Below are 25,944 nucleotides of genomic sequence, written 5' to 3' on the forward strand. Positions count from 1 at the left end.
TAGGTTGTCTTCTCAGTCTGTTGATGGTTTCCCTCACTATGCAGAAGCTTTTTAGTGTGACACAGTCTCATTTATTCTTGCTTTTGTTTCCCTCGTCTTTGGAGTCACATCCAAAAACAAACAAACAAACAAAAAAAATTCTAAGACCACTATCAGGAAGCTTACTGCCCTATGTTCTCTTCTAGGAATTTTGTGCCTTCACGTCTTAAAACCTACCATCTGATTCAGCTATTCCACTTCTGGATATTTATCCAAATGATACAAAAACACTGACTCCAAAAGATACATGCACCCCTACCTTCACAGCAGCATTATTTACACTGCCCAAGATACAAAGGCAACCTATGCATTCACGGACGGACAGATGAACTAAGACGTGACGCACACACATGCAAAGGAATAGTATGCAGCCATAACAACGAGCGAAGTTTTGCCAACTGTGATAATGTGGATGGATGTCAGGGGCATTCCACTGTGTGAAATGAGTGCAACAGAAGAAAAGAAATAATGTATGATTTCACTCATCTCTGCAACCTATAAAACAAAACCAACAAAACAAAAACAAATTCACAGACACAGAGACCACATGTGGTGACCAGATGCAAGGGACTTGGGGGAGGGTGAAGTGGGGGAAGGGAGTCACTGTCTGGTAACGGACGGTGTAACTAGATGCAGAGGGGTAATCATCACTCTGCAGTATATACACAGGTCAAATTATAAAGTTGTACATCTTAAACTTGTATCACATATACCGTTTTACCTCAAAGGGGGAAAAAAGCATAAGGAAAAAATCTGTGGCAAAACTGGCTACTGAATTATTGTAGAAAGAACTGCTAAAATACTGAGCACCACAACACTTTGACGACAATGGCATCCACAATACTGAAGTAATTCTGACAGGAACTATTTTTTCAGTGCTGTGACAGCAAGAGATGAGTAGTAACTTCCATAAAAAGGTTTCCGATGTCTTGATTTATATCTAACAGCTAAATGCAACTTTACTTTTTAAAGTCTGTAGAGGATAACAAGGAACTATCCGTGGAGGTATGACCGATGATGCCGCAAAGAGCTGAGATCGTGCGTCTCCAGCGTGTTCACGTGTGGGATGATCTCGCCGTCAGTCCCAGCCTGAAATGCACTCCCACACCTTCCCTTCTGCTCCATTAAAAAAACCCCATCTTTGTTCAGTTGATATACCTTTTCATCATGTAATATTCTCAAGAAAAATTGTGCTTTATACTTTATATCCCAGCAAATGCTAACAATGATATCATCATCAAAAGAAACAAAGTGAGCCTATAATTTCTGTAAATAGCATCACTATAAAAGTTTTACAGCAATATGCTTCAGACTAAAAACAAACATGTCTGTTCATTTAAGCAAATACACTCAGACTCTTCTATTTTTTGTATCTTCTATTTCATGAATAAGCACCTTAAAAGGGGGGGAGGATTACATTTCATAAATACACTAAGTTGTACCTAATTTGCCAGCAGTTACTAAGATTAAAAGTGCTGAGAAGCTATTAAGCATTATCTGCAATGCTATCAAGAGATCAGCCATGAAAGAGCATAGCTTTACCAAAGAACTATGGAATCACAGTTCTTGTTCACCAAAGAAGGATGCAAGGAAATTTGTACAATTTGTGGACACACAGACCTCTTCTGAATTGTCAAAATTTTGAACCACCAGATGACCCAGTGCCAAGTCTCTCCGAAACTATTTTCACATCTGTGAAATGTAAAGGTTCCCTTTAAAATCCAAAATTCTACTATTCCACAACAAGCTAATCCTGCAGTAAGCTACCCGGTGTTAGGAGAAATTAAATGTGGCAAACCACTGACATCTGCAAGGCATATGAACTGAGACCTTCAGAAAGCCCTACAGAACATACTGTCCTTCATGAAAGCTGCTAAATTATTTAAAAAAAAATTAAGTGACCCCTTTAGTATCTTCCGGATTCTATAAATACAGCCCAAATTAATAAAGCTATGAATCCTTCCAATAAGGAAAAGAAATGAACTCTACACTTAATTCAGAATGCCATTTCTGTAGTGACATCAACCTAAGTCCCCACAACCAAAATGATGAGGGAGGACGACATCCAACAGGAGACACGCAGGACATGGACACAGCACGCTGAGTCGTGAGCGGTGGCCACGCTGGCACAGCCCAGCAGAGCACTCTGACCTTCCGGCTGGAGCACAGAGGGCCGAGGGGACTAGGGTGGCATCGGTGAGAGCGCCACGGTGAAGCAGCGCATGGCCAGGTGCGACAGAAGCCATTTCCCACCAACATTCACGATGTCCATCCCCGGATGCAAGCGCCTCCACCTCCCAGGACAGAGCTCGTGCGCTGCTGGAGCCTCAGCAGGACTCCAAGCAAGCGAGCTCAGGCACGGCTGCCAGGAAGCCTGCTGTCGTCGGTATAGGGACCGTCCCCGAGGAACATGAGCTGGCTTCAGGACCCTTCTCTGGGAAGCTCTGCGCTCTGAAGAAACCACTTCCTGACAACACAGTGGACAGAGGGTCCCTCCACTGTAACCTCACACCACAGAAAGGAAGATACTTCCTAAGATTTCCAAATCAACCCTTTCTCATATAAAAGTGAATTAAACAGTGATATGAATTAACAGTTCACGCTGATATTTCAGATAAACTTCTAAAGACCAATGATTTTCTAACTAATGACGATTTTGCTGCAAGTCTGATGTCTCCCCTTACCAGCACTACCAGTAAGAGAGCCGTCTGTCCGGCGGTCAGTAAGGTTTTCTCCTTCCCTCAGTGGGGCACCTCTTTCCCGCAGGACCAGGTACAAGTCTTTAGCACTGTGTTCGCTTTGTTGTGCAGAAGTCACACGACTGGGGGCATCTGAACGTGGGAAATGATGGTCTTACTACAGAGACCTCAAGGCACAAAACTGGACCGAAGCTAATCTGTGGTGACGGCAGGTGCACTGCGGGCACCACCTTAGCCGGTTTATGCATGCAACGATCTAATGGACATCTGCGGATTCACCACCAAAGCTGAGAAGGAGAATGCTAAATTCCGGATTTTAATTTATCTCGACCTGGTACTTCCAGCTGTGAACGATTACTTTCTTAAATTTTCTTCTCATTCTCTCCTTATTTTCAACATCAGCTCCCAACAGCGGAACCCACTTGATTAAGCCGCTCTGGCTGTAAGCACTTCCCCGGTGGCACCAGGGCCGGGTGACAGGAAGAGCACAGCAGAACCGGCCTGGGCCAAGCTGGGTGTCTGGGGCTGGAGCAGCGGCCTGACTTAGCAGCTCTGACTCAGTGGCCTTGAAGCCCATCTGCTTTGAAGCAGAATGTCCAGAGGAACTGAAATAATGTCTGATCACTCAGGCATCAACAATATTATGAATGCTAACGCTGTAAAAGTTAACAGCCTACAGGACAAGTAAGATCTCTGTGTCTAAAGACACATCTTCTTTACTCTGCTGAGGAGGCCACAGCTTTTCCAACACACAGAGAAGAAGCCCCATCGTGGATAGGGTGGGTCATTGGGACCCTCTTCCAAGTTCAGATGGAGCAGCCCTGCTTTTTCATTTGGTATTATAAGGCTATATTCCATGCACTTTTTTTTTTTTCTGTTTAAGCAAAAAAGAAAATTCAAAAATTCACTGAAGCTTTGAAGTACATTCAGAAACCATAACTGTAAGTACTAATAACAAGACAATGAACATTGGGGTAATTATTTTGTTAAAAATTTTCCTCATCTTCAAAATCTGGTAATCATATAAACAACATATTTTTTAAAAAGCCAAACCATAAATTTTTAAAACCTTGATATCCAGCAATAAGTCTGCCACTTCCTACTTGCTGATAATATACAACGTACCCATATTACTTAATTATAAATATCAAACGAGACAAAGACATTTTGAATGCTATGAGAATAGAAAATTATTAGTTGTAATTAACATGCAAAAAATTCAGGTTTAATTTAAATAAAAACTTTCATATGTCTGTTCTGCTGAAACTGTTTCCCATAATCATTTGCTGAATCAGCTTAGCATGGAAAAAGGGGTACACGTATTATTTAGACATTAGCAACTGAAAGCATTTTATACTTGTTCAACTATAAATTCATGTTCATTTCAGCACAGCCCCGAGAACTGAGAACACGTGCCATGCTCTGCATCACACAAGAGATGGAAGGCCACGGTGACTCAGAAGAAGGCACTGACCTTGTTACACTAAGAGGCAGGACCATCTACAGGCACAGAGAACTCTGTTACTCTGCAATACCTGTTTCACAGTGTGACCATCAATCACATATTAGACCAACAAAGAAAAAGTCCATCTTAAAAAAGAAAAAATTTCTGTGAAGACTTTAGTATCTTATATCTAACCATAGTCACTGAGTGTCAATCACCCTCAGAAAACTAACAGAGAAAGAAAGCCACCAACCATGCCCTCAAGAAATTATCCAGTGTGGAAATAGGGCATATAGAACCTATTTTAAAAGGAAAACAACGGAAAATGTTATTAAGTAGTACACTAGCCTCGGTGGAAGGAAGTGATTACAGAGAATGAAAACGTAGGGGAGGACTTACAGTGAGACGAAATCTGGACCTTGTCTGAAAGACCATACAGGCTGACCGACCCAGAGGACACAGAGCTGCAGCTTCCAGCTCAACGGGGTTGGGAACAGCACACAGGGTCTGCTCAGACTTTTCATGCTACTTTGGCCCAAGTCCTCTATCACACGCACCGGCCCAGGCCAGGCCTAGAAAAGCACCCATGAAACAAGAAAGAACCACAACTACATGAGAGCTCGACAGAATGACTCTTTCTCTGGAAAGCCCATCTCTGTGTTGAAATCATATGCCAGAAACAAATCAAAAATTAGCTGGACTCATGTGAAAGATCTAATATTTGACAGTTTTCAACCTAAGTGTTAACATACTTGATTGAATCTTAGGAGGTACTAACATTTTAGAAGCATCAAACAACATCATAGTTCCTCTGAAAGGGAATAAAAGATTGGCCAAAATGAAAGTGCTTCAGAAGAACCCTGGGATTACTACGGGACCAATATGTCTCATGGAGCACATCACGTTTGCTTGTTTTCTCCCGTCAGCACTAAGGCTGGGAGAACCAAAATACCAGTGGAGATACCCTTTGTTTTAAGCTCACAACTGATTATACAAGTGACCCCAGGACCAAGAAACTGGGGAGAAAGATCTTAGAGATGTGAACCCTTGACTTCTCCTGTGAGAGCTCTGTAAGGAAACGTAAACACCTCGTTTCTCATCTGTTAAGATGATCGATCACATTTGCTTTGATCCAACTTTATAAAAATTACTTCAGAAAGGTTGTAAGTTTCCTGAAAATTCCTCAAAAAATTTTAATCTTGGACTTTTATAAGCAACTACCAAGACATCATGAATATAAAGAACCTCTTACAAAAAGTACTGTATAATGAAACTGTATAAAAGTTGGTAATTAAGCATAATTGAAGGCTGCAGTGAACATATAGGCCTTTGTTCTTTTTAATTCTGGCACTGACTGGGAATTAAAGATAAGAGCTTAAGGCATATTTTAGTCAGAGTCCAGATGTATAAGCCCCAGTGTTCTAAAAGTAATTTAAGTGAAATAAAAGAAGAGAATAGCCAAAAATATTCTAGATGCCTGCCAGGGAAAAACACCTATATTCTGAACATTTAACATATTTGATTGATCCTAAGTGGAATCACTTATTCGTTGACCTTAAAAAAGGTTAAAACAGAAGATATTCTTATATCCAAGCTCTGACTGAATTCCCAAAGCATAGCAAAAAAACAAAAACAAAACAAAAATGCTTAAAAATTAATTCATCACAATAAACAGTACATGCAAAAGAAATTTGAACATTCACACTAAAAAAGGTATAGACGGTTCACATCAGCACAGGATTCGGCTGTCTTATTTCTCATTCTATATGGGAGTAAGAGGAGGCAACAGATTAAAGCAAATGTCATGGTAATAAAGACTATCAGTACTAAACCATACATCTCTGGTCTAATAACTCACTGAACTAGTACAGGATGACATAATTATAATGTATGCAGTATTATTATAGTCTTCTGGGTTTCTTTTTTTGGGAGCCAGAGTGGGGGGGATAGAGGAATTCCGAACCATACACATGTCTACCCTTTATTCACTAATGTTCCACAGGCAGATGATGAAAAACAAGATCACTCTGAGACGGAATAAGAGGGAAAGGGACTGCTTTAGCACAGGGGCCGGGGGCCAAGCCTGGAAACAGAAAGCACCTGGGCCAGTAAACAGACGAGATGCGACACGCTCCGAGTACACACGGCGGAGGGCTGGGGAGCCACGGGAGCAAGTAAAGAAGAAAATGGGTGATGGAGTTGAGAAAAGAACATGTCTAACAAAATCAAATGGATGATTAAAAGGCTAACTTGCAGGGGACTTCGCAGCACGATTCTGGAGCAGGACGCTGGGGCTGGAAAGAGGGAAGGGTCCCGGCAGCAAGCCAGGGACAGGAGACAGTGCTCGGACGACGCTAACCCACTGGCCCACAGTCTCTCCCTGGGGCCCGAACCCCACACTGACGCACGCATAATTCCAAGAGCTCTGACTTCCCGGGCTTCCTCTGATGGACAGAGTCAAAGGCAACTGCCACGGGACTCGACGTTCTTTTCAGCCTGAGTCCAGTCCAGTTTCCGAGGCTCATCCTAACTCTTTCCATAATCCCTGAGCAGTATATGAGTTTTGTCTTTAGAAGCGACCGGTTATTGTATAGGTGTCCGTAATGTGTAGAAAGAAAGGGAAGAGCTACACAATGATGCAAAGGCGAGTTTTAGGGGCAAAACAATTGTGCACCAGGGTTATGATGGGAGTTGCTGATGAAGGCATCTCATCGGTTCACGGCTTATTCCTGCAGTAAACATTTACTGTCTCAGCTACTACTGTGTTCCCAAATCTAGATGGTACTGGTGCTGGAGGATGACACAGCCTCTGTTGTCGTGCCCCCAGATTTGGGGGTGATGGGACGCGTGTCAGGACAGAGAGAGAAAACACACAAAAAGGCAGAAGAGAATTCTGTTAGGTATAAGACTCTGATGAAAAGACGGTATGGTGCTATTTTAGGATGGATGGCCCAGAAAGACCCTTTTGCAGGGCTGCATTTTAAGCATAATCTGAAGTTAGAGCCTTCCCAGCAGAACACGGTCAGGGGCCCTCCGTGAGGTGAGCACGAGCCTGGCATGTTCTCCTCCCGTGTGCCTGGAGTGACCCGGGACGTAGGGTTGGGGGAGAGCTGTGTAAGGTGAAGAACCAAGGATCCACAGACTGTGTATTATTTAGGAAACGGTCACCAGTCCGAGCATAATACTCATGTTTTTTAAATGCCCAAGAATTAAATACAGAGATGAATGTTCAATAACATACTGGCTTAAAATTAAAGAATAAAGTTTAGAAAGAGTAAAAAACAATCCTACATTTCTGTAACATACATATATATATAAAACATTAACACTTACAATGCCTCTGCTGCCAACATGAGAATTTCCATTAAAGTAGGAAATACTGCATTTGATCAGCATAACGGTGATGCCCCAAGAGCAGCACTTGCTTCTGATGCAGCTAGAGAGGATGCCCTGGTAGGCAAGGGAGGCAATCCCCCTCCATTCCCCGTGCTATCTATGTCTGCTCAGCACACCTGAGCTGCAAGAAGTCTTCAAAATCAATCATCTTGAGAAACAAAAAGCACACTTGCAGCAGCACAAGGAAGTACGCTATGTTTTCATACCACAAAGCAGGACAACTTTTAAAAAAGTCCCGTAACAGGACTTCACACCACTAAACACACTGCCCCAAGCCAAACAGCTGAAGGCATGTGCACTCACAAACACTGACCCTACTTCACAAAAACTCCCATCGCGAAGCTTCCCCTGAATTATGGGAGTGCTGATTTACGGGAGGTGGTTACAACATATTGCTTACATAAAATGGGAATTTGCCCTAAGGGAAAAAATGATGAGACCCGAAGTAACAGCAGTAAATAAAGTGTGTACCATGAAGCCCACTGTCTAGAGATGGACTATAATTCTGACACTGAGCTTCCCAGCAGTAAACATAAAGAGGAAAATTCAATTATCTATGGGATTTGCTGGTACTTAGGACCAAAACGACAAGTGGTTTCAGAAAGGTACAACCTCTCCCGGAACTAAGACCAGAAATAAACTGGCCATATTTTCATGAGTAGCAACCTGAAAACTAACTTAATAATAAAGATAGGAGTTTTATAAGGTTACTCCTTCAAACATCCTTAAATGTAAGTCATTACCACAAAACCGAAGACGACCATTTTACTGGAGGAAGAAAACACAAGCAAGGCGGGAAGGAAAGGGGCTCTCTGGCCACGGAGCTGCCCAATGGGCAGCGGGGCAGGAAGGGAAGGGAAGGAATACGAATTCGGGACCGTCAGCAATCGGACAGATGTGTGGAATCCAGACCCTCCACGGAGCTTCTGAGTGCCTCAGCGGAACCAGGCAAAGGCATCAGCCCTAGATGAGCTCTTCCCACCCCTTGCGGGATGAGCCACAAGAATTATCTCCAATCAGGTCCAAATACCTCCCCAGAAGTAAGCTGCAAACTTCAACCAGCAATGAGGATCAGAGAACCCCACCGTCTAGACCACTGACACCTCCGTTAACTTCCACCAGGAAAATTCATCAAGTCAGAGTTAGAAAATACCCATTTCAGTGAGAAAACATTTGTCATGAAGCAACCATAGAACATCGAAATTACCCATTTAATTGAGAAATATTTCCCAGATACTGACAAGATATCTTTCGTGGAAAATATATACTTATCTCTGTATGTACCTTAATAAACTGTCAGCTTAAGTCATTAAAATATAAAAGGAAATTTCTAAAATAATAAATATCCCTGGCTTTAGATGAATTGAAGTGACTTCTATCTATCTTTCCACATAGAAGTGATTACTTAGCAGTGCTCTAGGTCTCTTCAGTCCTACTTGTGCATAGGAAAGCGATGGCAAATGATCACAGGTACTAATTCTACCCTGGATACTGTCTGCAGACAGAGAAATGGGGAAAGACAGAAAAAAGAGAGTTCTGAGCTCATGCATAACTAGGATATCAAAATATGACAACCTTCTACTCATCAAATTCAGTAAGCTGAAATGGAAAGAAGACATGTTCTCCTCCATTTTGGCTCAAGAGAGTTTTTTCTGGTGTGTGTGTGTGTGTGTGTGTGTGTGTGTGTGTATGTGTATATATATACACCAGAAAAATCTCTCTCTCTCTCTCTCTCTCTCTCTATATATATATATATATATATATATATATGTATATATAAAAGCAGAGAAGAGTCCCTAACTGCTTTATTCTTCCTAAATAAAAAAAAAGAAAAAAAAAAAAAAAACCACCCTGCCAGCCACTAGAGTAAAAGAAGAAATAAGAGGGAGACCAATATACAGTAGGTGAGTAAGGGTGAGAGCAATCCTGAGGCCAGCAGACAGAAAGGAACTGACAGGTTTGACAATGACCCTCCACAGAGATCATGTGATGCTCATTCAACACAGAGTAAAGGATCTCAGTGCATCCATGAGAGTAAGCTACCCATTTCAGTGGTAGAACAGAACAGTGTTTAGCCTACAGAAATCCACAAGGAATAAACACTGAGGAAGATGATGGTCCTTTTTCTTTTCTTTTTAAGTAGGCAACACACCCACCACCCAGAGTGGAGCCGAACCTGGGGCTTGAATTCAGGACACTGAGATCAAGACCTGAGCTGAGATCAAGAGTCAGAGGCTTAACCCAATGCAGCACTCAGGTGCCCTGATGATGACCCTTTAATAAATAAAATGCATGCAATTATGACAACTTAGCCAAAGGAACTTTCTTTCAAATGGGCAATCAAGTGACAGTAAGAGGAGTTAATCTCACACTCTTCTGGCAGGAAAAATTTGAAACTGTTTAAATAAATATCATTCAGAGTTTTTATAAAATGTGCTATTCTCTCATTGAAAAGTAACCTAAGTTATTGGGTTGCCTGGGTGGCTTAGTTGGTGAACTCTACCTTAGGCTCAGGTCAAGTGCCCAGGGTCCTGGAATCAAGCCTGGCATCTGGCTTCCTGCTCAGCTCAGCAGGGAGTCTGCTGCTCCCTCTCTCTCTGCCCCTTCCCCCTGCTCCTGCCCTCTCTGGCTCACTCTCTCTCAGATAAATAAATAAAATCCTTAGATAAATAGATAGATCAATGTAACCTAAGTTCTAATCACCCCAAACTACTGTTGGCAAAGTTTCAAAGCCAACTACATGTGCACATCTACATGCTTTTTCTAGGAATGTCTGGGTTTGGGATACTTTCATGTTTCAAGAAAAACGGTGATTTCCATCTGAACTGAAAAGCAGGAAACAGTGATGCTTTCATAAAATTCCAACATATAAACATTTCTGAGAAAGGAGAGGAGACAAGGCCGACCCAATGCCTAGGGGACGTCCAGTGCAGTCCCCAGGCTCAGAGCAAAGGAGAAGCAAGTGTCAGAGCTGCCAGGGCTTTCACCCACAGTTAGTCTCGGTGACACCTGGAACCCAGAAACAGGTGGGGGGGAAGACTGCACTCATCAGTAAGATCAAAGGTACCATGGGAAGGGAGATGGCCGGCCACAAATCCCAAGTGTCTGGAAAAGGAGCTAGAGCCAAATGAGGAGCTAGAGCCAGCCGGAAGGAAAAGAGTTCAGGAGTCTGAAGGAAGTCTGGGGGAAATCCGTCCACCTGAACAAAAGGACTGTCAGCCCTGAGCCCCCCGCCCCAGGGGAGGGGGGGCTAAACACCCCCAAGTGGACAATAATGCAGGGCTGAGCCCTGCAACCTGAGCGGATGCTTGCAAAACTGCTTCACCAAAACAAAAATACTTCCATTCATTAATAACTTGAAAAAACAGGTACATTTCCTTTGATTATGAAATTATTTAGCTCTTAGACTCTCTGATGCATAGATACAATTTAAAATCCTCTACTGGTAAAAGTAGTTGGGAGGCTGGCGGAAGAGCCCTCCCAAGACACTGTCAGGGCCACTAACTTCCACTGGCACTGGGACACCACCAATTCCGGTTCCCAGGGAGCCCCTTCCCTTCTCCTCTTTACAGTCACTCAAAGCCCAGCTGACTTCCAAGTAGGAATGCCAGCTTTCTGCATTATAATATGCACCTGGCTTCCACAGGAGATAAACTTACTATGGCCTGGAGGTTGTGGCAAGTGTGCCTAGGCTCGTTTTCTACATTACTGTTAGCAAATTCAAAGAGTCATAAAGATACTTTGGCTTACTATACTACAAACAGAATTACTTATCTAAAATAGGAAATACTTCAGAATGAACTTGCCAATTAATTGGAGTTTATTATTTTGGAATGTAAATCAAATGTGGCTATATTTAGTTCTTTATATTTAAGTGTACAAGACTTCTGAAATACAGTAGTGTACTTACTACCTTAAAATAAGTTCATGCAAATTTAGGGACCAAAAAAAAAAAAAAAAAAGTTGTTCTTACACAAGCCATCGCTTCAGGTGTTCATGAAGTCAAAACATATATATTTGAAATTATCTAGCTTTCTGTTGCTAATGACAGTCATGCTGACAAAATTTACTGGTTGATCAAACAGTTCAAGTATATGAATTTATTTGTAATAAATTATCATTTTTGCATATATCAGTCAAAGCACAAGGCCTAAATACTTGCAAACAAAATGCATTATTAATTTAATTGTCACAGCCTATTTGGCTAACTTCTATTACTATTTGCTATAATATGCAATGCCTAAGAGGGGAGAATCAAATTTAAAACATAAAAAAGTAAGCTGATTATTTTGTCCTGGAGAAATTAAAATATAGCAAGCTTGCAAAATTATAGCCAAGGCATTAATGTTTTAAATAGGTAAGAAAAAAATGTTTAACTTAATTTAGAGAACACTTATGCCCAAAAGTGATGGTTCAACATGCTGATAAAGAGTTTCTTTGTTTCCTAAAACCATTAAAAGGCATCAATTCCCTTTGCGAGGCAGGGAGGAAGGTGGAATGGGAGCCCTTTGGCACTGACTGTGCTAGACTTCACTACATGAATGCAACCCTCCCCAACACCACATGTCTACTGCGGTGGGGTCCAGGCCTTCTGACTATTTCTGGGCAGTAAGACGAGGCATCCTAAACGAGTATTCTGAAACACAGAGGTCTTAATGGAAGCAACAATTCAATGGAAGATGTCCAGTTGAGAGGAACTCGACAGCCTGAACTTCGAGGGCTCAGGACCCAGAAGACAGGGTCCGTGCCTTCCCACTTGCCTTTCCCAATTTTGGAACCAAAACTGTGTCTAGGCCAGAGAAAAAGCTTAACACGTCTCAAAGGGAAGACAGACATGCCTCTTGCCTCTGTGCAGCCTCCCCACAGGTGCCAGGAGCTGAGATGAGTAGAAAAACAAGCAAATGCTCCTGGAGCACACAGAAAAGGTGATGGGAACTGAACAGGGCAGCTGGGATCTTCACTCTCCTGTCACAGGAGATGCCTACTGTATTTAAGTGCTTAGAGGAGAACACTGTGTATATAGTGATGAAGTTTTCATTAGTATGAAATGATATGAACACTTTTTTAACCTTTATTCATTCCTAGATAAAAAGCAAAATGACGCATTTGAATTACAGTAGAGAGGTATTTTCTTTTTATAATCATATGATCTAGACTGTTTTCATTCAAAATTTATTTGGGGAACAAAATCCCTAAGTACCCAATTGTAAAGATTCTCGGTGTCAGATAATTAGTCCAAGGAAGGACAATGGGATTAGAGTCAGAAAAATAATTCTAACATTCATTAATTATGAGACACTGCATAAATTATTGCAAATTCCTGAATCTCAGGCTTTAGATCAAAAAACCTGGAATAATAATGCACTCTTAATAACATCACAGAGTGATGATATTGCATCATGAGATATCTCACAGAGTGAGATAATGCATGTAAAAGCAACAAAATATAGTACTTAAAAATGTTTTGTTTCTGCTTCCTTACACATTCATGAAACATAACTTAGACAAATCCCAAATCATAATGTAAGTAATACAGAATATGTTGAATTTCACAAATTATACATTCAGGATATGCCCCACACATACAGTTTGGCTCAAATTAAATATCATGCTACAAAGAGAAGTACCAGAAGTCAAAAGGTAAAGAGTAGGCATACGTGACACCAGCATTCTGCCCCAGCAGTCACATCCGAACCAAAACGCTAAAGAAAGCGATATGCCTTCGACAGAACAATCAAGTCAAATTGCTTGTAAACACAGAAAATGTTGGTAAGAGCATTTTCAAGTTTTTAAAAAGGGAATTAAGCATTTACAAGTAAGGAAGAGAATCTAGGAGGCCATAGGCTGCAGATTGACGGAACGGACTACATCATTACTTGCATCTTAGAAAATTACTAAAAGCCAAAGGTTTCTGGGAGTGTCTGCAGAGTTTCAGATACCGTCGTAGAGAATTGGGGGGAATCGACTATGTCTCTGAAGGAAGGACAGAAGAATTTTCACCAGCTCTGAGTGAGCTGCATATCTTACAGATTCAAAAGTTTTAGAAGTAGCCATACTCACCTGCTAGCTGACATTGCTCTACTTCTGCTCACCTTAATATAATTAAGTCTAAGTGATGAAGCTAATTATGATACAGTAGCATGAAAAAAGAAAGCCTGGCAGTTGATGACATAATAATTGTAGTGTTATTTTTCATGACATGGCAACTACAGTATTATTTTGGGGATGACACACAATGCTTAATTCTACAGTAAGAATTTAAAAATACTGTTTAAAAACCTCAAAATAAAAATGCAGGAAAAAACAGACAAAGTCTACTTTTACATTACTATTTTAGCTCGTCCGAACACAGTGCAGAGGTCAATCCCCTCCTAAATAAACTTTTCTACTGTTTCAAGTTTATTTCACAATTTCACAAATCCAAAGGCCCTCAAACCTTTTCAAATATTTTTAGGTCTGAATTTTAAAATTAAAATGACATTAAATTCATGTGGAAGAATGGTATGAAATATGACATCCAACCACAGAGTACCGGAAATGCTAAACATGATAAACTGATTTGATATCAACTCGAACTCACACCATTAAACAAAGCTTAAAATGCAAATATAATCATACTTATTAAATTTTTTAAAATGAGCGAAAATTACCTTTCTTTTGGGGTACCAACTCCATGCTTGCCTAGGAGATGCGTATTTAAGTGCTTCTTCATGACAAAAGCAACCCTAAAGAAAGAAATAACAATAATTACAGAACTAAAACGTGACTCTGCTAAAAGCATATCCACAAAGTACTTAAAAGGCACTGAAATGCGAATCTAACATGAAACTGCACATTACAGCAGCACTCCTGGTAAACAAGACGCTTGCCTACAGATCACATGTACTGTGATACCTGAAAACCAGAAGAAATAACCGTATTTAAATGAACTGGTTCATTGTCTTCCTCTGGTGCGCGAACAGGGGTGGAAACAATGACTGTACCTCAGTCACTGCCTTCCCCGTCTTTAGAGAGACAAAGTGACTCCGGACATTGTAATCCTCACTGCCCCTTAGTTGATCCCACACTTCAACCATGGAAGGAGTTTGAGAAAATGTCATTTTATTAAATATTTAAGGGACTGTAAAGAGAAAATAGATAGCCTCCATGAAGCTTCCTTGAAAACATGGTAATAATTTGAAAAGAGGTTTTAAAAATGATGTAAGTGTCTAGCGTGTCTGTGGCACATGCAAAAAAAAAAAAAAAAAAAAGTACTTCAATGCCAAGAAGATATCAATAACTAAAACAAACAAAAAGTATTATCTGACACGCTATCTTATTTTATACACAAATCAGCTTACTTAATTCAATTTTGAGGACATAAATATGAAACGGACAGGAATCAAAAGTCAGTCCATGGAACACCAGTCTCCTTCTGAACACATTACAACATCAATTTAATTACATCGTGTGATTATTTAGAACAATTTAGATCTCATTCAGAAGCGTCAGACTAAAATGGTTCTCTTGATAAGCCAAAAAAAAAAATTAATGTTATAACTTTCAGAGTAAAAGGGCTTGCAAACATTTTTGTTAATTATGTATTACAGCTGTCCTTCATAAAGTTAATTACCAATAGCTGAAAGGCAACAGAATCTATTTGCATATGTACATGAAAGGCATGACATATGCAAAAATATTATTTTAATTAGCATTCTATGATATGAAGGGCTACAAATCAAAGTGGCATGTTATAAGATTCTTAACATTAAATACTGAATTCATCTGGACATGTTTGCACAAACAGGCAATGTAAGGCTGTAAAGTACTATGGCCTTATGGAAGATACCTGCCGACCGCTAAGACTGAAGGATTTCTAAAAAGATAAACACCTCCCCCCCCGCCCCCATGTCTGGGCTATTTTGGTTCTTTTCCTATAATATTAGAGAACCTCAGTTTTGAGGCTAAAATAATATATTTGTAATTTTTAAGTGACTGTGAGTTCATTATTCAAATACTGTATTTGTATATACTGAAAACGGCATTCATTCTTTTTTATATATTAGGTAATAACTATGGACAATACAGGCTTGACACTATAAATAACTGAGCACACTATCAATCACTAAAGTGGAAAAATAACGATTACATGTAAAGAATCAAACTGTGATGATATTAAAGGCTTAGCAAAAATAACAGTACAAGATATTCTTTATTTGTTTCTGCTTGATTTGGACAAAATAAATAACATTTTTCATTTCCTTAAAAAAGAATGCAGTAATAACAACAGTCCATTTAAGTCATAACTTCCCTACTGTCCTCTATTTTCTTATAATTAAAAAAACATAAAGCTAATAGCAAAGAGCAAAGGTTAAGAACCCAAAGTTGCAAAGCACAGCTTATTTACATGACTAAGTATAATTTAAGAGATGTGAGCTTAGAACCACAGGGCAGTTCCTGAAAGAAGAAACTTTTATTAATTAAAATGTGTAAGTTTTAAGAATTGAAACACAAATATTATACTTCACGGGGAAACAGACTGAAGTACACAGAGAGGGAAAGCTTCTGCCTAATATAACTCTTAAACTGCTTGCTGAATGTCTGTAGACTAAACATCTGGAGGAATAACAAGTTTATTATGGGAGAACTTTATAATACTAAAATACAGCTCAATTATACTCAAATGCAAAATGTTCATTCATCCAAAATCTGATTTAAAGTCAGTATAAAGTCTTTAAATTTGGAATACATAAGTACAAGTAGCATCGAAGTCCCAAAGTCATCCTCAATTAAAAGATACAAGTCAAGCATGACTAAAATCATCTTACCAACCTATCTGAACAGGATATTGCCAGCAATCTGTGTTTACTGAATGTAGTTTAGCTCTCACTGCCGTCAACATAGTCTTGCTTTCATATTTTAACACAGAAATTGCTAATTTGATCATCTATACATCACCAGAAATAAGACAAAAACAGTCCCAAATCTGAGAACCTATACAGTCGCAACTTCTGGCTCCTGATGAACACTTATGCCTGTGCACTCACTGTGTTTCTGCACGTTTACTGGTCACTCACGGGTAAAATCAGACAGAGCTGGGCCTGCATGGAGCTTTCGTTCTGCACCGCGCGGCTTCTGGAGGAGGTGGCAGCAAGCCCACCATGCCCCAGCAAGGACACCGCTGGGCATTCGGGCACGCAATAAGTCACCGACCTGGACCCACTCCAGAGCACAGTGACAAAACTAGAGTCCCTGCCTCAGAAAACGTGAAAACTAGTGATGGAAACAGACAAGAACAAAATGTAAAACATACAGCATCTTAAACACTATGAAAAGCGGTAGGAGAAAAAAAACAAACAAACAAACCAAGAAGGAAGATCTGAAGGGTCAGGACGGAATCAGAATCTTACACCCGACAGCTCCGGAACACGGTCTGTGCATGAAGGGGGCAAGGGGCTGGGCCAGGGACGGGGCGGGGAATAGCAGGCCATAGAAGGCAGGGCGGCCAGGACAGCTGTGGGGGAGCCCATGAGCGGGGGCTCCTCTCAGAGGCAGAGGCAGCCGAAGGCTAGGGAGGACAGGGCAGAGTGGAGGGTGGTGGGGGGAGCTACAACCCCAGTGAGAGGGGAGGCATCCCAGGCCCAGGGTCTGACTCCCTGCCATGTGGCTCAGAGCAGCCAGAGGGACAGGACTGGGGCAGGGGATGAGTGGGGAGAACTCTGAGAGGGGTATCCAACAAGAGGCCAACCTCTGGTCTTGCGGTCAAGGGCAAGATCCATGTTAGAACATATTCTCTGAGGCTTTCCATCTACAAATGCCCTGCAATTTAAAGGAACACCTTGAAATAAAAAACTATGCTTTTCTTTAAATATGATTGATTTCCAAGTACCTACAATTGCCTAAAATAGCGTCACTTAAAATTGTTTTTGGTGTCAAAAGAGCAGCACAATAGTAACACTTATATCCTAATTAGAGATTTCTACTTTTTAGTACCAGCATTTCATATTTTAATTTCTAATTTGAAACGAATTTCTCCTACACAATCGATGGATCTAATCAGAACCTCTTCCTTGAATCCCTAAGGTTTGATCACTGCAGAATTATTTCCATTTAAGAGTCATGAAAGATTATCTGACTGATCTATTTAAGTAAATAAGATACAATACACGATTGCAGGGGAAGAGATGTGGAAAGCAACATGTGCCAAGAGCCACGGCACATCAGCGTTCCCTCACACGCCCGAGTCAGGGCATTCAGTGCAGGGCCACAAGTCAGCTTTGCACAGACAGTTTTTCCAGAACTCAAGCCAAGGGGACAAGCAGCAGCAGCATGTTTGTGCGTTTTGCTATGTTTTACGTGTGTCCCTCGTCTCTCAGTGAAGGGCAGATGTTCCTCAAAGACCGGCCTGTACGAGAGACCATCCAGCTACTTGCTGGATGATCAGGCCTTACAGGTCACAGGAAAGACAACTGCGTTGGCTTGTAAGCAGTTACAACCAGTTACAACCCACAGGACAGCCCGTGAGTTAAGGAGAACCTGTAAGACAGCTGAGCGCAGGACTAAGAGGCGAGCATGGGAACTTCCCTGCCAGCTCTTTCTGCAGGACGGGGTGCCCTCTCCCCAGCGCTCCCACTGGTCCCCTCCGCACCCAGGCCACCCTGCCCCAACTGCCGGGCAGAAGGCAGGCTTCACCCACCCAATCGCTGAGTGAGCCAGACAGTAAAACAACTGACAGCTTTCAGTCACTGCTGAAGAAGCAGAAAATTTTAAAAATTAAAAAAAAAAAAAAAAAAAAAAAAAACCAGACAAGCAGCAGGGGTCGCTGGCAGGGCCTGGCCTAGAGTCAGACCCCGGCCACCGCCAGTGAGCGAGCCCATGCGCTCTGGGGCCTCCCTCGCAGCAGCCCCCGGCAAGCACATCAAGCACGGGGACAGGCGGCCAGCCGAAAGGCAGCCTAAAGGCGGCCCGCAGCCCAGAGGCTCACTTTGGGAAGACTGAGCGCCCGGTCTGAGTCGCCAGCCCCTGGGTGGAAAGGGCAGGAACACAGCGCTTCACGGGAGCCTCGTGAGAACTGAAGAAACTGCAGAAGCACAAGCGCGCGGGGAGCAGGTGAGGACAGCTGGTGAGCGAGGGCTGGTGCTCACCGCACTATCCATAGGTGTGCTCCTCCGTGCACGCGTGCGTACGACTGTGCGTATACATGGAAACCTACAGATCGTGTCAGTGACACAGTTACATCTAGAAGAAAACCAGTTTAAGGGTGTCAACTACAAGAGCCTCCGTTCCTCCAGGCCAATTAGCACCTTCATCAACACACGCGAGCGGCTTTGAAGAGATTCCCGTTGACGGACATGAGATGACCTCACAGCTCGAGTCGGACAAACCTGCCGCTTCAGACACAGACACCACCTATGTGAATGCGGCCTGAGACGAAGCACGCACTCACCCTGCCTCCTCTACACACTATTTCCATCTGTTTATCTCAATCTCCAAGAAAGGCGGGGGAGGAGGGCCTCAGAAACACAGCTCTCCGAAACTAAGACAACAAGCGAAGAATACGGAAGGGAGTGGTCACCCCCACCCTGAAGGCCAAAACCCAAGGCCTGTGCGCCCTGTCCCGCTCCCTCCCGTCTCCTAAGGTGCATCCCGCACTCCACTGCAGCACTTTCTGTATCCGCCCAAAGATGCAGTTTGGAGGGATGTACCTTGGTTTTGGCGACAGGAGTATTCAGTGGTCCTCGAGGTTGAGGGAGAGCTGTGCACATCTTCCCTCCCGCTCTGGGACTCGAAGCTCAGGAGCTGCTTCCCCCTGGGAAGCCTGCGGGCTCTGAGTCCTCAGCGCCGCCCCAGTCTGACTTGAGCCCTGCCCTCCATCCATCCCCTTCCGGTAACACCCCTATTAACATCCTGCAGAGTGTCATCTGCGGAGCCGTCATCTGCGGAGCTGTCATCTGGAGGATGTCTGGCAAATGTGGAGAATCTGGATGAAATCTAAAGTTTTTGGCATGACTTTTAAGACCTTCATGATTTAGAACTCTGCTGCTTTTTCTTTCTTAGCTCAGATTTGCACCTAATTCTCTAGCAGTCGGTCTCGGAGTTATTTCGCTCCTCACTGCATGTCCTGTTTCCTAGGCCTGGAATCCACATCCATTAACATGCTTCACCATTCTGCTCCCAGGCCTGACCCGAACCTTGGAGAGGCTCCTCTGTCGGTGCTCTCTCCTTACCATCTCACTGATGGCCTCAATGCCCCTGACCTTTGTTCGCTGCTCTCCTGTCTGCTCTTTGCTTAGGCCTGAGTGCTGTTGGCTTTTGGGGCCCCCGTGCTTACGGGTATGAAAACATATGAACCCCTGGATGTGTGTTGAACTGAACCCCTTTGAACTGCACTGTAGTTCCTCTGAGCAGGGCCTTCCTGAGCAGATGGGTAGTGTGCAAGGTAGGTCCTCTTCCTGCTAACGTGGCGCCCGATTCCAGAGAGGCTCTAGCCCATGCGAATGAGTTAAAATGTTGGCGGTAGTGTTTATGTCTTGAACCTTTGAGCCCACGGTGGGTGAGAGCTGAAAGGGCAAAGATTTATATAATGTTGAGAATGTGTGAGTCACTGCACTCTGTACTGTGCAAACAATCATGTTACGTCATTACACCCTTATTAGGTAGGAACAAGTACTATCATCCCATTTGATATACAAGGAAACCGATGGTACCTCGTTAAATAACACGTCTGAGCTTCCCCGCTGAATTCCTGCTAGACCGGCAATGGCCCACAGGCAGTTTAGGTCCAGAGTCCTGTCTGAGCAGCCCCACTGTGAAGAAGTTAACGTTGATGGTGGGATTCACCTTAGGAGACGGAGGGAGCGCGACAGGGTGCACACCTTCTAAGGCAGGGGCCCCACCATCGGCCCTGGTGTCAGACCCTAACTCCGCCACTGACCGCGTGGGTGACCCAGCTCATCTCTTTCTGAATCACATTGAGCCTCTCCTTCCTGACGTGTAGTGTGGGGGCAATACTACTTACCTCAGAAAGCTGTGAAAATGAGGTAACGAAGATGCATGATATAGTCCTGTGGCCCTTCCACAGCCATCGTTCAGTGACCCGGAGCTGGCACATACCGAACACCGAGCACTGAACGAGGGCCTGAGTGGACTAAGAGCAACAAGGCGCAGTCTCCATATCCTTGGGGTTTAAAATCCAGGTGGTGGAAACAGACTTCTCAAGAGGTCATGTCAGTACAATCAGGAAGAAAGAAGACACAGATTCAGATAGGGCTGAGGGGCACAAAAACTTCTCAGCACCACAAATGGGAATCTGAGAAATTTCCCTCTTGCTCTAAAATCAATAGCAGTGATCAACCAAAGCCATCTAATTTCAGGGCGCACAAAATCAGGGAAGCTAAGCACCTTAGCTTTCAACACGGCCCATATTTATAAGCAACATCCTAGGAATGCAGTAAACCCAGTAGGCCTGACCAAAAACGCATGCCCAGAATATGAAGTAATGATTTTCCAAAGAACGATCACAGTCCATTTCCCCAGGTAGGTTCTAGATATACAATAATATATTATCAATAATGTGATTTGACATTTGGAGCAAATGTCACTTGTCATTAAAAATATATATGGAAATTTTTGCCATTTTGCTTAATATGTCTTTTTTTATGATTAATAAGGTATTACCATTCTGAAAGTGACTGTAAATGAAGACTACTTTTATACTATAGTTTTACATGTTAATTTCAGTTTTTAATGGGACAGTATAAAAGATAGATGACTTATAGATTTTCATATTGCTCTAAGTGTGTATTTCTCCTAATGACTCCACATCACAGGAGCAATGGTCCCTGAAAGATGTCCACATCCTAATCTCCAAAATCTGTTCAGATACAAGGCAAAGGGGAATAAAGGTGGCAAATGAAATTAAGGTTGCTAATCAGCTGACTTTTACATCAGAAAATTACCCTGGATCATGTAGGTGGACTAGGTGTAATTACAAGTGTCCTTACAAGTGGAAGAGGTGGGCAGAAGAAAGAAGTCAGAGAAGATGGACCTAGAAAGCAGGGCCAGAGAGAGGCTCTGCTGCTGCTGGCCCCGAACACGGACATGCTGGACCATCAGGCAAGGAATGCAGGTGGCTCCTATTAGCGGACATGCGACCATCTTCTTCCCTAAAACCTTCTCCCAATGGCTTGAGTATTTATTAATGAAACTTACCCACCTCGATTATTATAATGAGGGTGGCAAAACGATAATGTTCTAATTCTATTATTCCTCCTACATTTATTAGAAGGACACACTTCTACAAAGGACTCCACCATTTACCCCTGTCTCTCTGACTCATGCTCTCTCCCTTGTTTGTTCCTTTCCACGAATTTTAAATGGACTCTCGGATTTTCACTTTTATGTCACATTTTATAATCAATTAGTGTAATTAAAACATTATTCTCAAACTGTCCCCAAATTGGTCAGTGGAGACCCTTTAAAAGCTGTCTACTATGTCCTTTTGACATCACTCCTCTTAGTGCTTGAGCATTTCTTTATTTTCTAGCAGAAGATGTTCTAAGCTCACCAGGCCCCTTCCCTGCTGCACATCTGGGAATCAGCCCTCGTTTCTTACAGTAAGGAGTGGTATTTACATAGCAAGATCCAGGTGCTAACTATGATGGCTGCTATTGGGATGTCACTGAATTGAAGCCTTTCGGTGCACAGAGCTAGGAAATAAATGAATCAACACACAAACAAATAAATACGGTGTGCATGTTTGCTGGTGGCCAGGAAAGGAAACAGACACAGAGAATCGCAACTCTTAGTAATGAGTATTCATTACAATAATTGATTGCATCTTTTCATTATTCTATAATAGTATGAAATAGGTTTTCAAGTGGCATACAAACACATTTTTGTATTTTAAAAAATCACATTTTAGATATAGAACCAAAGTTTTCTAGTCAAACAATTCTTTCGTAACTCCTCGAAGCACACGTGCACCGCTCACTACTACTTTCTTCAGTCTCTACCATCACACTTCTTCACACAGGTTCCAAACCACCCGGAGCACCCCTGCTTCTCACGACCGGCAGCTCCTCTTCCTCCTCTTACCCTCAAAGGGTGACATTTTCATTCTTATTCCAGAGTTGTAATTCATTTCCTGGGTATCATGCATAACGTCTTTGTGGATGACTCTAAAATCTCTGTCTGCACCCATGGCCTTTCCTGGGGCATTTTTTCTTCCCTGAACTGACAGTACCTTAAACCATGTCTGACCCTCAGTTATGATCTTTGCTCACGAATGGTCTCTCCAAAGTTCCCTAATTCTAGCACCTGTACCACCTTCCCAATTCAATAATCACATCCTCAGGTTCATAAATCATCAGCTGTTTCTCACAACTGTTCCCTATCAAGACATTACATGGTTCTCTCTCTCTGGTATAACTGCACTAGAGCAAACCGCGTTATTGGAATGTGAGGGCGTCAGTATGCTCTCCATTACAAGTCACCCCACAGACCAGCATCACATAATCCTTCCATAAATAGGTTCATACTGCACCTCAGCTCATGAACATTTTATGATTCCTTACTGAAATGAATAAAGCACAAAGCCTTACGCAAGCAAATATTAGTCTTCAATGGTCACCTGAACCAGTTATCCCAATTTCTGGAATATACCCTAGAGAAAACATCTGAAAAAAAAGGCAAAAAAGCTACACTCCAACTAAAAAATACAAATATCCTAAGTGCTCAGGAATAATCCCACACTTATATGAGAATGTTATGCATCAGTAAAAAGAACAGAACATTTTTCAAGGCATATTAGATTCAAAAAGACAAAAACATTATTTACAATGTAATCCCGTACTCTGACATATAAACAAACATATACGTAAACCAAATACAAGTCTAAGTCACTTAACATGAGACTTACTTTTACATTACTTACATTCTTTGCTTCTCTACACTTGGTAAAATTTTTATAAGTAAAAACTAGCGCCTGCCTTACACCTTGCGTGGTACACGCGTGCCCCTCAGTGCGCCCTCACAACTGAAGGACCAGCAGCACAGCTGGCCCGGCATGGCCTGAGCCAGGAGCGACTGGGACTCCAAGAAGGGAAGTGCCCGTGACTTTTACAAGAAAATGTAAAATTCTTTTTACACAGAAGCTGAAGATGCAAACGCAAGATTCACACCTCCCGACCTCAGGGCAGAGCTCTTCAGGCCACTGTGCCCCTCCTGCCTCATGAAAGAGTCCACTTCACGGGAGACAGGCAACCAGGAAAAGGGGATGCTCCAGACTCAAGGTATTCACAAATAACATCAACAGTGTATTAAATACTGATGTAAATGAATAGAGCTCTTAACAAACTAATGAGTGAAAATATCAAGTAGTTGATGTAGGATGTAGGTTTTAGTTTTGTTTTTTGTTTTTTTTTAATTCACGGAGATGAGGAAAGTACTCACAATATTTAAAAGGGAAATATTTATCCTTTGACGAAGATACAAACAAAAATTAATGACCTATAAAACAGGTCAGATAAAAATAAATTCAATGCAACTGGTTAACAAGAGTAATTACGCTTAGAAATAAACACAAAGATGCTGAGCACTATTAAAACAATGGCCAACAGGGACAGAGTACATCAGTTTTATTCTGAACAAAATCAAGATAAAATAGATAGTTTACTTTCCAAGTGTCAGAAATCAAGATCACGCTATGGTTGTTGTTAAAATGTAAAATATGCTGCACAAAATAAAACAACATCTAAATGAAGTAAGAAAACTTCATTCACATAACATAGGAAATGATATATGTTACATATCTCCCTAAACATATTTGTAAACAGGTCCCCATTTATGTTGTTTTAAACATGATTTCACGTAAGAACATCTTCCATCCACTTCTCTGTCCTATTCATTAGCATATTAACTTAGATGAACACAGAAAAAACTTGAGGTTTCTCAAAGGAATTCAAATCTGTCCAAAACTTTACATGGAAAATAGAGGAAAAAATCTACAATCATACAAGATTGTTTACTCCAAAATTCAGAAGTTAATGGGTGTTAAGTAACACTTGAAAATTCTTCAAACTCTTTTACCAAATCATTAATTGTTATGCCAAACCAATTATGTCCTTCATGGCTTCTCAAGTATCTCAACACACCAAATGCCCTCTTGGTTATAATCACCGCACAGAACCCCAAATTTCCAAATTTGGAATGTACCCTTGTAATTGTACATAAATAAATTAAAACAAATTATCGACATCCCCAAATTTAAAATTACTGAGAACCCTTTAATACTCAAGTCTAATCACTGGGGTGCACAGGAGGGGCAGTCATTTGAGGTTGTGGGATCCAGCCCTAAGTCGGGTTCCACGCTCAGTGTGGAGTCTGTTTCAGATTTTTTTCTCCCTCTCCCCCCACCGGTGCCCCTCCCCACTCACACGCTCTCTAAAATGAATAAAAATCTTTTAAAAAAATTACAATTGTTTTCCTGAAAAATCACAACTTACAAAATTTTGGTTTATTCACAAAAACCAAAAACTCTAAGTGTCACACATCTCCTGAAAGTAAGAGTTCTGTGTGCAAAAAAGAAGCAGTGAGCTCTTAGACATAATGCAGCCTTAGCTACAGCAATCCGAAACATTCCTCCAAGACACTGCAAGGTAGTACCCAAACCTGCACACAAACTCACACGTGCGCACACATGGCTTTTCCCACATTCCACAAGGGAGGAAGGACAGACACCCAGAGAGTCAGCACTCCTCCTTCTCAAGGGTTAATTGCACTGTTGCTTAATAAGGCGTCTTATAAGAATATACTATTAGGATTGTCAGAATTATACATATTACACCTTTCCAAAGACCTTAATTACAGACTTCCCAATATTAACCACATTTTTTCAGTAATAAGATTTTATTTATTTGTCAGAGAGCCAGAGGGAGCACAAGCAAGAGGAGCGACAAGTAGAGGGAGAAGGAGGCTCCCTGCTGAGCAGGAAGCAGGACATGGAACTCCATCCCAGGACCCTGAGATCATGACCTGAGCCAAAGTCAGACGCTTAAGGAACTGAGCCACCCAGGCATCCCAACCACATTCTTAACAGTAACAAGAGCAATCACCTAGTAGGGTGCTTTTGTTTTATTTGTGGGGAGGGAAATTACCAAGCTCTGTTCTGAGTGCCTACATACAACTTATCCAATATGAGTTACGTACATACAACTTATCCAACCTAACCGTTTCACAAGCCATCTGACAACAATAACCTGCAGCACATAGACTGCAAGTCGACTCCCCCAAAACCGCCCGGCCTGCGAGCGGCAGTCAGCACCGGACCCGGGCTATCTGAGGAAGGCCCACACGCTGCCCCTGAGCGCGGAATCTTCAGCGCTGCTT

The 25,944-nt window shown here is 42.1% G+C and overlaps 1 protein-coding gene across 15 annotated transcripts in view; it reads right to left on the minus strand.

Annotated features, from left to right (window-relative positions):
* ZNF407 (zinc finger protein 407) overlaps window positions 1-25,944 on the minus strand; it is a 427,984-nt gene that overhangs the window by 250,298 nt on the left and 151,742 nt on the right. For 14 of the 15 annotated variants that reach the window (XM_047696583.1, XM_047696573.1, XM_047696571.1 and 11 more), the window contains exon 4: window positions 14,229-14,303. The exons of the other annotated variant lie outside the window; for it this stretch is intronic. In XM_047696583.1, coding sequence (XP_047552539.1) covers window positions 14,229-14,303 — 75 coding nt within the window. The remainder of the gene's footprint in view (window positions 1-14,228; window positions 14,304-25,944) is intronic. 15 annotated transcript variants of the gene reach the window in all.

The sequence above is a fragment of the Lutra lutra genome, chromosome 12 (genome assembly GCF_902655055.1).
Source record: "Lutra lutra chromosome 12, mLutLut1.2, whole genome shotgun sequence".
In the NCBI taxonomy this organism is placed as follows: Eukaryota; Metazoa; Chordata; class Mammalia; order Carnivora; family Mustelidae; genus Lutra; species Lutra lutra.